The 17,206-nt window shown below is 42.6% G+C and overlaps 1 protein-coding gene across 2 annotated transcripts in view; it reads left to right on the top strand.

Moving 5' to 3' along the window:
- tnfaip2b (tumor necrosis factor, alpha-induced protein 2b) overlaps positions 1-17,206 on the top strand; it is a 36,418-nt gene that overhangs the window by 334 nt on the left and 18,878 nt on the right. Inside the window, exons 2-4 of one of the 2 annotated variants that reach the window (XM_077620973.1) lie at positions 369-539; positions 12,039-12,369; positions 13,592-13,918. In XM_077620973.1, the coding sequence (XP_077477099.1) occupies positions 369-539; positions 12,039-12,369; positions 13,592-13,918 (829 nt within the window). Of the gene's footprint in view, positions 1-368; positions 559-12,038; positions 12,370-13,591; positions 13,919-17,206 lie in introns of those variants that run through there. The other variant, XM_077620974.1, reaches the window with a different exon arrangement.

The following is a 17,206-nucleotide window of genomic DNA, read 5'->3' as shown; positions in this document are numbered from 1 at the left end:
ACAGAAAATATTTCCACACTTTCAGATATAACCAAGTTATTTTATTTTGAAAATGTACAGAACTGGTCAAGATGAAGTAGTGGGCAATCTTTCTCAAAACCATATTTGAAGAGGCACAATTGAATCTTTTCCAACTATTTACATGATCTGTTCCATTTGTTTTATTAGGACACCAAACTGATTCAGCGAAAATGTCTTTTAACAAATTGTTTGAATATGACTTAGTAAAATGTAGATTGCAATGTTTTATCAAACGAAGCGCTGTTCCTATTATTTTGCGTTCCAATGAAGTGTAAACCTGTTTTGAAAACGGATCTACTATGAAGCTTTTAAAGTGTTAAAAGTTTTCCTTGCATGTCATCGGTCAGACTCGACACAGAAACACGGAGCCTTCAAGTGGGGGGCATTCTCCTCATCGTCGCCATGGAGGGGACCTAAACTGAGACTGAAGTTGCCCCGAGTGTTAAACGTCATGCGTCGCAGCGTCCCCTCAACCTCGGAGGAAAACGCACCGACAACACACTTAAAAGTGGAAACAGGTGGAGAAAATTCTTAAAAGTATGCTAATGTTGAAGAATTTTTTACACTTAGTGTCTTGGATTCCTAGTTTGAAACTTGCCCATTCTTGGAACGCTATTTTAAACCAGAGCGTGTCAAGAAACGCTCATCTTGGCTTGAAACTGAAGTGGGTCTCATATTGAAATGTGTATTTTGCCCGTTTCTAGTAAATGTTGAAGGAAGAGCGCTCTGTCTTCCTTCTAGGGTCCGATTAATTTCGGATGTGGAAGATGTTAGTTGTCCAAATACAGGCTAGATGCGATGAACAGTGACTTCGAAGCTTTTATTACAGAATATTCCGGTCACAGGTGAACCACGGTCTGTCATCCACAAATGCGCAGAGACAGACAATTTATATTCACCTTTATTCTCTCAAGAGGGTGGTACCGAAACCGAACAGGGATGGGATTTTCCTCTACTTCATACAGGAAGCTATTTGTTATGAACCGGCAAATAGAAGATAACGACAATGTTGCAAGTCTTCAAGGATAAGCTATTTGTAATGAACCGGCAAATAGAAGATAACGACAATGTTGCAAGTCTTCAAGGACACATCTGGCTACAGGACAGATCTCTACTAAGGAGAAGCTTGAGACTCATGGAGTCATGACTAGAAACGGGCAAAATACACATTTCAATATGAGACCCACTTCGAAACCTTACTTTGACTCTTACTCCTATCCTCTAAAACTGTGTTTCCCAACCTTTTTCTCAAAAAAATCTCAAGGCACACCACTATCTGAAAATCTTCTATTTTAAAACTATGTCACCTATATTAACATTATAAAGTTGTTCTCATCAAAGTTTTATTAACAGGAATTAAATAATCCCCACCAAATTATTCCAAAATGATTTATTTTCACACCGATCTAACGTCATCAAAGTTGATGCCTGCAGACCCCAAACAGCTTTCAGTTCGACTGATGTAAAAATAATTAATGCAATGTTTTTTAACCTTAATTTAATTTTTGACTTTTTATAAGTAATATTACCACATTTTTCTTCCCAATATGACTTCAACAACCTAACATTACGAGAAAAGCCATTTTGTGCTCGCACAAACTTAACGTCGACAAAAGTTGAAGCCCGAAATTCCAAAGAGTTTAGGGTTTACATAAAAATAAGCAACAAAATGACTTTAATTTCATAATATTATGATTTGAATCTTGTTATAGTACAATCTATGAATTCATATTTGAATTTTAACCTCATAATAGTTCAATTTTAATCTCTTAATATTGAGATTTCTCTCTTGGATTATTACGGTGTATGACTCCTTGTAATTTCCCGTGGCACACCTGAGCATCGCTCACGGCACACTGGTTAGGAAACACTGCTCTAAAACAGGGGTGGCCATCTCCGGTCCTCGAGAGCCCCTATTCGGCCTGTTTTGGATTGGATTGGATTGGATTGGATAACTTTATTCATCCCGTATTCGGGAAATTTCATTGTGACAGTAGCAAGAAAAGGCATAGTTATAAATTAGACAGTACAGTCGCAAAGGCCGCAGAACAACAAAGCAAAAGCACAAAGTACAAAGCAAATCAAAGTAAATGGGATCATTAAGAATCACCAAATCAAATCATTAAGACAGAAAAGCCGCAAAAACACAAAACGAGCAAGAGTGGACGGAGCTACCGCCACCGGCTGCAACTTGAACGGCGCCATTTTGATTGCGGTAGCAAAAACGGATACAGACTCAAAAGACGTAAAGTTGGACAAAAACTGGAACCACACAGAGGAAGTATATCTCCCTCCACCAACACATCTAAATCAAATAATCTGGTTCGGTATGAAGCTTCTGGACATCTTGCTGATGAGTTGATCATTTGATTCAGGTGTGGTAGAGGAGGGAGATACAGAAAACAGATTGGATAAGGGCTCTCGAGGACCGGACCTAACCACCCCTGTTCTAAGACTTGGAACTTTACTTTGAAATCTAACTCTGTCTTGAAACCACTTGTTACCAATGTTCCCTCTAATTTTTCGTTGGTCTGAGCAGAAAGTCAACCTCCCTGAGCGCACTGAGTACCAGTGTAAGCGACATCATCGGTACTCGGATGATTCGCCTAAAGACGTTTCGCCGACGGACGTTTGACAGACGGGCAGGTCGCCGAATGGACGTTCCGCCGAACGTTCATTCGGCCGAACGGAGGTTTCGCCGAAACGGGATTCGCGCGCTCGCCCCGCCCCCGGATCGTGTGTGTACAAGTTTTTCAACCTCGGCCCACGGGCCATATACGGCCCGTTAGGATTTTTAATCCGGCCCGCCGCCGGTGTTGTCCAAATTATAGTAAAAATCTATGTTAGTCTACCATCAATGGCAGCCCGGGAATAAGCACTTGGGTGGGCAGATGTAGCAGAACCGAGCCGTAAAATGACAGCAATCGGGTCAAATCCATCCTAAAACAGCATTTAATGATTAAATAAAAATACTGGAGCTCTTTGGACATTAGAACCGAGCCCAGGGAAGTGAATTCCTCGGTAAAATGTCGTGATGATATCGCGATGGAGGCAAAAAAACGTCTATATACGTCCATTCGCCAAACGGCTCAAAATGCTCTCAAATTCGGTCAAATCCAGCCGAAAACAGCGTTTAATGATTAAATACAAATACTGGAGCTCTTTGGACATTAGAACCGAGCCCAGGGAAGTGAATTCCTCGGTAAAATGTCGCGATGGAGGCAAAAAAATGTCCATATACGTCCATTCGCCAAACGGCTCAAAATGCTCTCAAATTCGGTCAAATCCAGCTGAAAACAGCGTTTAATGATTAAATACAAATACTAGTATTTGTATTTAATCATGAAACGCTGTTCGAACGAACGTTCATTCAGAGACCTGTCCGTCTGTCAAACGTCCGTCGGCGAAACGTCTTTAGGCGAATCATCCGGTCACGACATCATCATTGCTCGCAATGGGCACACCAGTATCACACCTGCCACAAGCAGGTGCATGTCAATGTTCCCTCTAATTTTTCATGTAAAACATGCTGTAAAACACGAAAAACATAAGTGGACAGAGCTACTGCCACTGGCTGCCGCTTAAACGGCGCCATCATGAAGAAAGGGGTAAAAAAAAAAAAAAAAAAAAATCCGTTTTTTTTTTTTAACTGCGCGCCATAGGATTGCTGCTGCGCAGAGAAGACGAGAGTAGTGCGCATTAACCTTAACGCTGTGCATTCGTTTTCTGTTCTGGAGCATTAGAACATTTGAAGATAAATGGGGACAACAAAGAAAACAGAGTGCGTTCAGACACATAAGCAAGGATTTTAATGAAAGAAGCACAGGATTCGACTTCTGACTGTAGTATATACAGTGCCTCATGAAAGTATATTCGGCACTCTTGAACTTTTCAATCTTTTGCCACATTTCAGGATTCCAACACACACATTTTTTTTAAGAATCAACGTGAGGCACAAATGTAAAGCAGAATGAAATTTACTGGGTATTTTAAACTTTTTGAACAAATGAAAACCTGAAAAGTGGGGTGTGCGATTTTATTCACCCCCTTGCATTTATACTTTTTAGTGCCACCTTTTGCTGCAAGTCGCTGAAGGTATGTCTCTCAGTTTTGCAGACCGAGAGACTTAGAAATTCGTGCCCATTCTTCCTTGCTAAACAGCTCGACCTCAGTGAGGTTGGATGGAGGGCGTTTGTGAACAGCAGTCTGCAGCTCTGCCCACAGATTCTCAATTGGATTTAGGTCTGGACCTTGACTTTGCCATTCTAACACCTGGATACATTTATTTGCGAATAATTTTGCATGCCCCACTTCAGTTTTTTTTTATTTGTTAAAAGGCATCACATATTCAAAATATTTCATTCCATTTCACGATTGTGTCCCACTTGTTGATTCTTGAAAAAAATGTTTTTTATATCTTTATGTTTGGAGCCTGAAATGTGGCGAAAGGTTGAAAATTTCAAGGGGGCCACATATTTTCGCAAGGCACTGTATTGTTATTTCCAGCAGGCAAAAATGGGCATTACGTTGAATATTAGTGGGCATATTTCAGTTTAGAACAGGGGTGTCAAACATACAGCCCGCAAGAAGGTTCGATCAGGTCCGCAGGATAATTTGAAAGTGAAAACATGCATAAAAGACTTGGAGTTAATTTTGTAATTCAATGCCATTTAAGAATTATCCGCTAGGGGCGCACTGTTTTGCACCATCTGCTGCTTGTTCTGACGTTGTTTCTACCGTGTTCGCTACCTGCCTGCTACACACTCATTAGCAAAAATGGCGGTGGATAGAGTGTAGAATTAGATAAATAGACCACATTCTATTTATTCACGGAAATGTACGGTAAACCTCTGTGCTTGGTGTTTTTGCAACAAGTTTCAGTATGTAAGGAATACAGTGGCGGTCTGTGCATTTTCTCGTAGCGCCTTCAACGAATCAATCCAACCCTCAAAAACAATTTTATGGCAATAAAACCTCTACTGCAGCTACAGCTGCGACACATAAAAAATAATCAATAAATCAATGCACCAAAATGGGGTAAAATCCACTTCCTAGCAGCATTTCATGATTAAATACAAATACTGGAGCTTTTCAGACATTACAACCGGGCCAGAGGGGTGATTTTCCCGGGAAAAGACAGCGATGAAAGTCATTGGCGTACCGGCAAACATTGCCTGAAAATGGGGTAAAATCCAGCCGAACACAGCATTTATTGATTAAATACAAATACTGGAGCTTTTTAGACATCAGAACCGGGCCCGGAGTATCATTTCCCTGGGAAAAAGACAGCGATGGACGTCGATACGTCCAAATACGTCCATACGCGAAATGGCAAAAATTGCACTAAAATGGGGTAAAATCCACTTGCTAGCAGCATTTATTGATTAAATACAAATACTGGAGCTTTTCAGACATTACAACCGTGCCAGGGGAGTGAATTTACCGGGAAAAGACAGCAATGGACGTCAATGGCGAAACGGCAAAAATTGCACTAAAATGGGGTAAAATCCACTTCCTTGCAGCATTTAGTGATTAAATACAAACACTGGATCTTAAATACAAACACTGGAGCTTTTCAGATATCAGAACCAGGCCCACAATCGAAATATTATTTAGGAATATAGCCATATTTTACTTACCAAAAATCATTTTTAACTGTACACAATATCCATCCTCCTTTCTTTCTTCCTTCTTTTCTATCGCCATCGAAGCTAATGCTGAAAGACGAGCCTGTCCTGTTGTATTTCTGGCATAGTCCGTCTTGAAAATGGCTTTGAATCAACACATCAATATATTTGCTTGTGCAGCTCGCTCCAGATACAGTTTGGTAGCTCTGGCTAATCACTAGCCAATCATAGTTGATGAAAGCGATGACGTATCCCTACGCCTGCGAGAAGGCAATGACGTATCCCTACGCCTGCGACAAGGCATTGTGGTGTTGCCAACTCAAAATCTGATTGGTTAAAGCAACAGTCGTATCGACGCTTGTTTAATGCAACAGAGCCTGCAGAACTGATTGTGAAGGCCTTGAGGCAGATTTCTGACCCTGGCAACAAATAATGGCTGAAATGTGATTGGTTAAATGCTTCAATATGAAAATACACATCTGGAAGCAGTGCAACCAGGGGGGAAAGCAATGAAAGGAAGCTAAAAGACAATTTTGAATTATTTAATAAGTATTGATGGTCAAAATATAATATATGATTCAGATATTTCTTAGGCCAGCAGAGAAGGCCTTGAAGGTCCTGACCAATGTTCCCTCTAAGCTGCGCACGTGCGCAATTGTGCACTACTCTCGTCTTCTCCGCGCACAGCAAATCATTGGAGCGCACAAAAAAAAATCCATATTTTTCTTTTTTTCCCCCCATGATGGCGCCGTTCACGTGGCAGCCAGTGGCAGTACCTCTGTCCACTCTTATGTTTTTCGTGTTTTACAGCCCTTCTATCTTTTTTTTAATTGCATTTTAATATTTATTAATACATTCCTTTTTACTTTACTGTGCAAATAGAACAAGCGGTGAAATGGGGTGAGAACTCTCTAAATCTGCTGTGTGTGTTGTTGTGTGTGTGCGTGCGTGCGTGTGTCTAGTATGTGTGATTGTTTGTCTTCAACCTACACAATGGACTATAAATGGAAATTAGCCCTCGGCTACAATCTTACATATGATATGTTCATGAACATGAATATAAATATGTTCATTATAATGTGCTATCCCTTATTAAATAAATCAAAGCAAAATCATGGAAAAATAATGCATATAAATGGAAACTTGACTATCTCAAGTGACACGTTCAGCAGAAAAGTCATTTGAATGAGAATGAGAAGTGAGAAGGACAGATGTGTAAAATAAGGTAAAATTTAAGTCGGATTTGTGCATATTCTAATGGCATTTATGAAGATGTTTTATTCATAGATATTTTTTCGTTCATTTTCTGAACCGCTTTATCCACTTTATCACTCGCGGGGGGTGATGGAGCCTATCCCTGCTGACTTTGGGCCAGGGGCGGGGGACACCCTGTATCGGTGGCCAGCCGATCGCAGGGCACAAGGAGACGGACAGCCATGCACACTCAGACCCATACCTAGGGGCAATTTTAGAGTGTCCAATCAGCCTACAATGCATCTTTTTGGGATGTCGGAGGAAAACGTACTCCGAGTACTCAGAGAAAACCCACGCAGGCCCAGGGAGAATAAGCAAATTCAACACAGGTGGAGCGACCTGGATTTGAACCCAGGACCCCAGAGCTGTGAGGCCGACGCGCGAACCACTCACCCGCCGGGCCGCCCATTCATAGATATTAATCATTACCTTTTATTATTACTAAATCATTTATGTGTAGTAGACATGCACCTGCTTATGGCAGGTGTGATACTGGTGTGTGCCCATAGCGAGCAATGATGATGTTGCTCACACTGGTACTCAGTATGCTCTGAAAGGTTGTCTTTCTGCCCAGACAAACAAAAAATTAGAGGGAACATTGGTCCTGACGGCCCACCACTGAAGGAATATAATATTCGCCATCACTCAGAGACTCACCACAGCGCAAAATATGACTGCTTACAAGGACAACTGAGAACAGATAAGGTCAACAAATTGTTGGCGGGTCTGAGGAAACAGCAGTCAACTATCACCCGGAGCCGAGAAGTCAGTGAAGCTGCGGTAAAAGCCAGCAACCTAAATGCTAGTGAAATAACATTAGCATCAAAGCCGTATTCCGATGGTGACTTTGTTTAAAGATGCATTATGAAGGCAGCTGGACTCGTATTTTCCGAGAAGTGACAAGTTTTTGCAGATATTAGTTTTACGAGGAACATTACAGCTGAGAGGATTTCGGAACTATCGGCAGATTTCGATTGAATTGAAACAGAGAATTATGTCATGTATTGCATTTTCCATTGCAATTGATGAGAACACAGACATCGCGGAGGTGGCTCAACTGGCCATATTTATTTGTGGAGTTGATGAGAAATTGTCTGTTACTGAAGAGTTTGTGGAGATTGTGCCTTTGATGGACACCACAACAGCTGAGGACATTTTCGGGTCTGTCGTTCCTGCACTGGACTGAATTGGAGTGGACTGGCCCTGCGCTGTCAGCATGGCTACAGACGGCGCGCCATCCATGATCGGAAAGAAAGCAGGTGTTGTGACAAAGTTCAGAGAGAAAGTACAAGTCCGTAATGGAGAACATTTTTCCGTATTTTGCACCATGAAGTTGTAAATCTTTGAAAATGGACCACATCACAGAGGTGGTTGTTCGCACTGTAAATTGAATCTGATCCAAAGGTTTAAACCAGGGGTCCCCAAACTTTTTCTTGTGAGGGCAGCATAACTTCTCCCTTCTCTGATGGGGGGCCGGTGTCAGTTTGTAACAGAAAAAGTGTGACGATCGTAGGGGAGCTTAATTTTTTTTTATTGTTTTCCAGAAAGCCACACATAACCAAATAACCCTTTCCAGGTTCTTTACAGAAAAAAAGTCAGGAAACATATAATAACACTATTAATGAAATAAATAATAACTAAATAACCCTCTCTGAGTTCTTCACAGAAAAAACAGGAAATAAATAACACTATTTATGAAATAAATAATAACTAAATAACTCTCTCTGGGTTCTTCATAGAAAAAAAAGCCATGGAACATTAACTTTCTGTTGTGCCATGCACAATCTTCTCCCTTTGCTCTGAAGTTTATGCACGACACCACAACCGTCATTACAGAATCCCACGTCAACATTTTGCAGCACAGTGCTTGGTGGTGAATTTGGCAGTGGACTCGTAGCGGGGCGGTGAAACCCCTTTTTTCCAACTCCCGGTTCATGCGTCCCATTATTAGACCGCTAGTTTCGGCCACCATGCTAGGAGCCCCGTCAGTCGTGATGCTAGCTAGCTTTGACCAGTCCAGGTCCAACTTCTCCATGGTTTGGCACACTTTGTCAAAAATATCCTCTCCCGTTGTAGTCCCTTTGAGACTTTGGAGGGCTGCCAGATCCTCGCAAATCTCAAAGTTTGCGCTAACTCCACGAATAAAAATGAGCAGTTGCGCTGTGTCTTGCACGTCCGTGCTTTCATCCAGTGCTAATGAAAAAAAGTCAAATTATTTCGTCTTCTGCTGCAGCTGGGCATATACATTACTCCCGATTTCTTCAACGCGTCTGGTCATTGTACTCACCGACAGACTTACGGCATTAAATGCATCTTTCTTCTCGGGACACACCTCCTCCGCGACAGTATCCATACATTTCTTAACAAACTCTCCGTCAGTGAAAGGCTTACCGCTGCTTGCTATCAATTTAGCAACCCAAAAGCTGGCCCGAACGGATGCCTGGTTCTGCTGAGATAGTAGTCCACTTTTTCGCTTTGAGAGTTTGTCTGCTCGTATTTGGCCTTGCAATCTATCGTACTTGTCTTTGTGACGGGATTCATAGTGTCGGCAAAGATTGTATTCTTTGAATACCGCCACCGTCTCTTGACAAATGAGACAAACAGCCTTTTCTTTGCATTGAACAAAAAAATAATCGTTTGTCCACTCCAGGTTAAATACCCTGCATTCTGAATCAATTTTTCTCTCACCTAACTTTTTCGCCATTATTCCGTTCTCAAACAGGTTGCAGTTTTAATATGCTTGAATAGTCCGCGATGGTCCCAGGGCTCCGCCCTCACCTGCGATCGTCCAGATGTCTCGGTAACACTGCTCGTGCATGCAACGGTGGACGTGCCCGCATGCATCAAAGGGAAACACTCTCCCCGCGCGTGTCACCAAAGAAGCAATGCGAAGCCCCGCTTCACTGGGATGATTTGTGGGCTCAGCAGGGGTGCAATGAACCAAACACAAGATTAAAACGTCCCAGTCTTCAAGGCCAAATAGGAAAAAAAATCCGATGGCGTCTCTGGTATTGTTCAGAGGGCCGGTCCAAATGTGCCGGCGGGCCGTACCCGGCCCGCGGGCCGTAGTATGGTGACCCCTGGTTTAAACCATCGTCAGTTTGACACCCTTTTCAGCGACAGCAACATTGCACACAACCTGCCATACCACACTGAAGTGACATAGTAGTAGCCATTTGGACACACAATGTAATTTATCAAAGCTGGGGATTGATGTCTGACACTGAGAAAAAACAACACTAGAAGACTTATGTGAAATTCTAAGTGCCTTGGACAGACTAGGGGGCTTAGAAAACAATACCTGAAAATGCCATGGAACACACTTTTACTTCTAGTTTAATTTTAAATAATTTCCCAATATTTTAGGAAATATATATTCAAAATGATTTGCTGAGAACCTTAATTCAAAGATTAATCTCAACGTTTTTTATGCTGGTGTAAATTTTCTGGAGTAGGATTTCTGGATTTACAATTTCATTACAGTAGAACTTACTGTTACTACTACTTTATTTTCTCTATTTCTTCTGCCACGTACTGTTCTGCGTGATCTCCAAATGGCTACTACTTTGAACGCAAGGATAAAATAAAAAATATAAAAAATTGGCAGCACATTGTAGCACGAACTTGTATTTAGAAATATGTCCAGCGGGGGCAGTACATGCCCTTGTTATTCCTAAATGAATGTTATCTGTAACAGGCCGAATATGGCCCGCGGGCCAAGGTTGAAAAACATGTACACACACGATCCGGGGGTGGGGGGAGCGTGCGAATCCCGTTTCGGCGAAACGTCCGTTCGGCAAACTGTCCGTCGGCCAAACGTCCGTCGGCCAAACGTCTTTCGGCGAATCGTCCGAGTACCACGACGTCTACCTAGGGGTCGTATGTGGCCCACAATGTGAAATGAGATTGACACCCCTGGTTTAGAAGGAACTTCCAAATGTGGAGTTGCTTTCCGTGGTGAGCTAGACTTGGCAATTGAACTGTCTAATTGCTCAGATGCTTGAGAATAATGGTAGGATCCTTCTTATGGTATATGGCACCAAGGCCAGAGGTGTTGAACAAAGAAGCACTGTGTTGAGAAGCAGCTACAAAGATTAGGCATTAAAATATGAGCATGAATACGTATATGATTTGAGTTATAATCCAAACAAGATACATGATCAGTGTGAGTTAAGTCAAAAAGTTTATGGACTAGTGAAAGTATAAATTTAATTATGTAACACACTGTTTTAAAATTCTACTCTTGAACCTAACCATCTCTTAAAACCTCAATCATTCCTCTGAAACTTAGCTTGATATCCCAACCCTGGCCTAGAACTTTAATGTGAAATATAACCCCCTTTTGAAACAATACTTTGAAACTTAACCCTACTTTATGACATAACATTACCTAATTGTCTTGGAACCGGACTTTGAAAACTGACCCTGATTTGGAAACTTGCTTTGAAACCCTCAACCTGTCTTGTAACTATTTTAAAACCTAACACCTTTTAAAACCCTACTTTTAAACCTAACCCTAATTTGAAACCTTAATGTGGTCTTGAACTCCATTTTGAAGCCAAATCCAGTCTCGAATCCCTACCTTTACCCTGTCTTTGGAACCTGACCTTGAAACCTTTACCCTGTCTTTGGAACCTGACCTTTGAAACCTTTACCCGGTCTTTGGAACCTGACCTCGAACCCTTTACCCTGTCATTGGAACCTGACCTCGAAACCTTTACCCTGTCTTTGGAACCTGACCTCGAAACCTTTACCCTGTCTTTGGAACCTGACCTCGAAACCTTTACCCTGTCTTTGGAACCTGACCTCGAAACCTTCACCCTGTCTTTGAAAACCTGACCTCAAAACCTTTAATCTGTCTTTGGAACCTGACCTCGAAAACTTTACCCTTATTTTATATAACAACCAATGTGTGAAACTCCAATTTAAAACCTGAACTCTATCTTGGAACCTTAATTTGAAACTGTAAAACAGTCTTGAAACCATAACTTTCGTCCTTAACCCTGCCTTGAAACGATATCCTTCTCCCCAACTTTGATGTGTCCACCTAGCAAACCTAATCTCGTCTGAAAAATTTAGAAATTGAAACATCTGTTGGGCTGAATTGATCGTGCTGTGCTTCTGCCCCTTGCAAAGAGCCAGTGACACCAGCCCCGGCCCCGCCAGCGACCTTCGAGCAGCACCTATCATCGCTGGCTCTGAGCGAAGCGGGCTGCATGCTACTGCTTCGAGAGGAGCAGCTTTTTGTCCGAGAGTCCCCCGAAGTATGGCAAACGGAGGAGGTGGCCGCCCTGACAGCCGATCGACTGGCCTTAAAGGAGACCGTGCTGCAGACGCTCAGGAGATCCCTTGAGCCAACGATGGACGTAGACGTGCTAGCGTCGGCCGTGGCCTCCGTGCAGCAGGAAGAGGAGCAGGACCGCCTCTGGGAGAGGCGCAGGGGCATGTTGCCCCCTTGGAGGCTGAGGTAAGACACTACAGGGATACTTCTACATACGAATACTTCTACATATGAAATATTCAGGTTAGAATTTTTTTTGTTGGGAAACCCATTATTCGAAGGTATAAAATACAAGTGCAAATTACGAGACATCAAACGAAATCAGACATCCCCGAAACGTAAATACGTATCTGATATTTTATTTTTAAATTGTCATAGTGGAGTTGCTTTTCCACTGCCAACATTCCACCGGCCTCCCAGGAGTACAGTAATACTTTGACACACGAAAAATTTGAGATATGAGGAAAATTCACAGCAAATTTTTGCCTAAGACACGAGACAAATTTGAGATATGAGCATACGAGACGGTTCCCGATGCGGCTGCTAGGTGGTCCTTTCCAAGCTGCGCAGTGATATTCCTGACTTCATGACGAGATGGAGAGGCTTCTTTTAATATGCATAAAGGAGAAACAGTTATCGGGAGATAGCATGGCCAAAACGATCATCAGCGAAAAGGCCAGCAGAATCTACGAGAACTTGAAAGTTAAGCAGGCAGCTGAGAAAGGGGAGACTTCGACGCCAGCCGAAACCTTCAAATTGAGTCGTAGCTGGTTCGATATCTTTAAAAAATGAACGATACACTTGGTTGTGAGGCATAGGGAAGCAGCAAATTCCGACTCAAAAGCCGTGGCAGAATACATTAACACATTTGCCTCAGCTATAGCACAAGGTTACATCCATTTTTAAGTGTGTATAGTAAGCTAAGTTTATTTAAGTTAAATTTAAAGTTTGGAGGGTACCGAACGTGTTGCCGTCAAGTCTCTTTCTTGTCCTTTCTCTCTCCGTCCTCCTCCGCACACACCGCCGCTAGCTGCTACCGTCTGACATACACATAATAGTGTCACATTTTATTGCAGATAATAACCACAAGATAGTTATTTGTTACTTTGTGAGCGGAGTTGATAAATTAGAGCAATTAAAAACATGTTTTTCCATTGTAATGTCGTGTTTTAGGTGGTTTTTTTAGAAGGTGGTGACGGATTGATTTGTATTTAGTTATTTTATATGGAAAAAAATGATTTGGGATACGAGTGAATTGATTCACGAGCTCGGGTCCAGGAACACATTAAGATCGTATGTCAAGGTATTACTGTAATGCGTTCTAAAGCTGGCGACTTCTTCATCGAGGTTACAGTTACGTGTTTACTGAAATTCAATAACTTTCAACTTTCTGCTGTTCTAATGTCAGTGGGTGGAGGCAAACACATGACGATACTCTACAAACGATGGTGGAGGAGCGCTTGGATGCTCCACTGACACCCCCTGCTACTAATCCGATGGGCCAGTCGTCCATTCAATCCGACCTGTATCAGGCGGGTCGGCGACTGAGGCGCGACCTTTTGATAGTGTCGGAGCGTGTCAAGGCATGCTACCCACAGCACTTTTGCATCTGCCAGCTTTACGCTGCCTCCTACCATCATGGCATCAGCTCGAAGATGAGAAGGCTGGCCGACTTCGGGCTGGACGACCGTGACTGCACCTTCCTGTTACGCTGGGTCAATGATTTCTACCCCAGGTCTTTATTTACCCTTTTCAACCCAAAAGGGTTTTTACCTGCACATGCCCACACATAAAAAAATGTATTTTGACACGCCAGAAAGACCAAATGTTTTGGACTGATCCACACCATTCCAACTCCAACACTTGTAAAATGGCCACGCGACAAAGGGTACTCCTAGTTACCTTCCAACAATTTAAGGTTTTCCCAAAGATGCAGGTTTTTGACAAAAAAAATCTAAATCTATGAAGTCCAACAGCTTTAATTCCACCCATGGCCGCGATAATCGTACTATATATAAAAAATGTAAATAGTTCCTCTCCGCTTGATTGAAAAAAAAAACTGTTTATTGGGAGCTTTAGTCCAAGTTCTCAGATTTTATTGCATATACAGCAGGGGTCTCAAACTCAATTTACCTGGGGGCCGATAGAGGCCGAGTCTGGGTGAGACTGGGCCGCATCAGGATTTCCACAAGAAAAGCGCTGATAAAACATTCCAACGTTATCAAATATCTTTATTTTTTAACAAAAAATAATGAATTAAATAAATTAACTTAAAGATGAATAAAAAATCAATCAATCAGTAATACAAAAATAAAATAATAATAATGAGCATACAGTAGATATACACTGGCTGGCTAAGTAGAGAAAATGAATTAATTTTATTCCGTTTCAAATGTCTGTATTAACAGCTCTTTAACCTTTAACTTTCTGAACTTGAATGGAACATTGAACATGAAATATACTGAACACGGCTTCTCTTGCCTACTCCTTGCTGCTAGAGACCTGGCAGCGCTTCTTCTCACATAGCAGAGTCACATTTGGCTTGAGGGAGGAAGCAGTGGAGACTTGGCTTTGAGTGCAGAGTTGCACTGCAGGTCACTGAGCTCCATTTGAAGCTCAGGAGGGGCATCTTGCACATCAAAGGAGAAGGGGTCCGCAAAAAATTGAAATGTGGCTTTGTGTGTCTTGAAGTCTGCAAATCTGTGATCAAATTCCTCCTGTAGCTTCGAAATGGCCTCAACATACTTCTCACCACTGAATGGTGTGCCTGCATCCATGAGAGCCTTGCATGCTGGGAAATGGCAAAGGTTTGTCTGAGATAGCTGGGCTTTCCATAACACAAGTTTAGTGCAAAATGCTCTCACGTTGTCATAGGAGGCACTGACAAATTGCCCCTGGCCTTGTAGCTTCTTGTTCAGTACATTAAGCTCATGTGTGATATCAACAAGAAAAGCCAAGTCCATGAGCCATTTGGGATCACTTAGCACAGGAACAGCAACCCCGTCTATCTCCATGAAGTCTTTTACTTCTGCTCTCAACTCAAAAAATCTCTTCAACACGTTTCCCCTGCTGAGCCAACGTACCTCAGTGAAGTAGAGCACATCCCCATATTCTGACTCCATTTCCTCTAAAAAAGCACGGAACCTTCCGTGCTTTAAGCCTCTGGATCTGATTTGGTTGATGCATTTCACAACGACAGACATCACATTGTCAAACTTCAGGCATCTGCTGCAAAGGGCCTGCTGATGGATAATGCAGTGCAGAGCTATGGCCTCCTCCACACCCTCCTCTTCCAGTTTTTTTTAAACAAGTGCTACCAGTCCATTCTTCCTCCCTGTCATTGATGGGGCTCCATCGGTTGTTATTCCAACAAAGCTCTTCCATGGCAAACCGGCATTCTTAATGGCATCACACAGCTGGTGAAATATTTCCTTAGCGGTGGTCTGGCCATGCATTGGAATTACTTTGAGCAACTCCTCCATTACTTCAAAATTGTCATCAACACCACGGACATATATTGCGAGCTGGGCAGTGTCTGTGATGTCTGTGGTCTCATCAAGATCCACTGAATATACACTGAAACATTGTGCTTTCTCACACAGTTGATCATAAATGTCACTTGACAGGTGAGAAATGCGCTCTGCCACGGTGTTGGCAGAAATGCTGATGTGGTTGAACAGACTTCTTTTCTGGACAGACAATATGTGCAGCCTGTAATATGCACTTTTTGATAAATTCACCTTCTGTGAATGGCTTTCCTGCTTTAGCAATCAACTCACAAACGGTGTAGCTAGCTTCGACTGCTGCATTACTGTCTTTGGTAGCCTTCTTGAAGAAATCCTTTTGCCTCAGAAGACATGTTTTAAGACTGGCAACCTGGTTGGCTCTCTCATTTCCCTGGTATTTTTCGTACTCCTCAGCATGTCTCATAGTATAAGGACGTTTCAAATTGTATTCCTTGTGCACCGCAACTTTTTCAGTGCAAATGAGACACATCGGGGTACCCCTGTGCTCAACCAAGAAATATTACACTCCCCACTTTTCTTGAAACTGTCTGTGCTCATCACCGACCTTTCTCTTTACGGCAGGCTTTGAAAGAGACATCTCTGGGGCTCTGTAATATGTTTTTCCACTTGGAATGAGTCTCGGGTTGATCTTTCACGTTCAGTCGCGCGGGTTTGTGGCGCATGCGCACTTTCGCTCTCCGTTTCTCGGTTTCAATCACGGAGATGGCAACAGACACTGACACAGGCTGGATCACGGATCATAGCGCCTCATTCAGTTCTATGCTGAGAGCAGCGGAGGAGTGTGCGCGCCGAGCGGAGTGATCGGCTTCACGGCTTCTCCGCCCAGCTGATTGGAGGAATGAATGAGTGAGTGAGCGAGGCACTGGACAACCCGGCCTATGTCCCGCCCTCCAGAGCCGTATACCTCACCGTGATTGGTTCATTCAGCTCCGAACACAACGAGTGTCATTCATATCAATCTTGCGGGCCGCACGAACATTAATCTTTCATATTAAGACAGGGGCCGCAAATTATCGTCCCGAGGGCCGCAGTTGGCCCGCGGGCCGCGAGTTTGAGACCCTGCTCTACACACATGGTTGCAGACCGACGCACCCTGAAAACATCATTGTGAAATACAGTGGGGCAAATAAGTATTTAGTCAACCACCAATTGTGCAAGTTATCCTACTTGAAAAGATAAGAGGCATGTAATTGTCAACATGGGTAAACCTCAACCATGAGAGACAGAATGTCGAGAAAGAAAACAGAAAATCACATTGTTTGATTTTTAAAGAATGTATTTGCAAATAATGGTGGAAAATAAGTATTTGGCTAATACCAAAAGTTCATCCCAATACTTTGTTATTTACCCTTGGTTAGCAATAACGGAGGCCAAACATTTTCTGTTATTCTTCACAAGCTTTTCACACATTGTTGCTGGTAGTTTGGCCCATTCCTCCATGCAGATCTCCTCTAGCAGATCTCCTCTAGAGCAGTGATGTTTTGGGGCTGTCGTTG

This window comes from Stigmatopora argus, chromosome 15, assembly GCF_051989625.1.
Source record: "Stigmatopora argus isolate UIUO_Sarg chromosome 15, RoL_Sarg_1.0, whole genome shotgun sequence".
Classification (NCBI taxonomy): Eukaryota; Metazoa; Chordata; class Actinopteri; order Syngnathiformes; family Syngnathidae; genus Stigmatopora; species Stigmatopora argus.
This window is presented reverse-complemented; position numbering and strand designations above follow the sequence as displayed.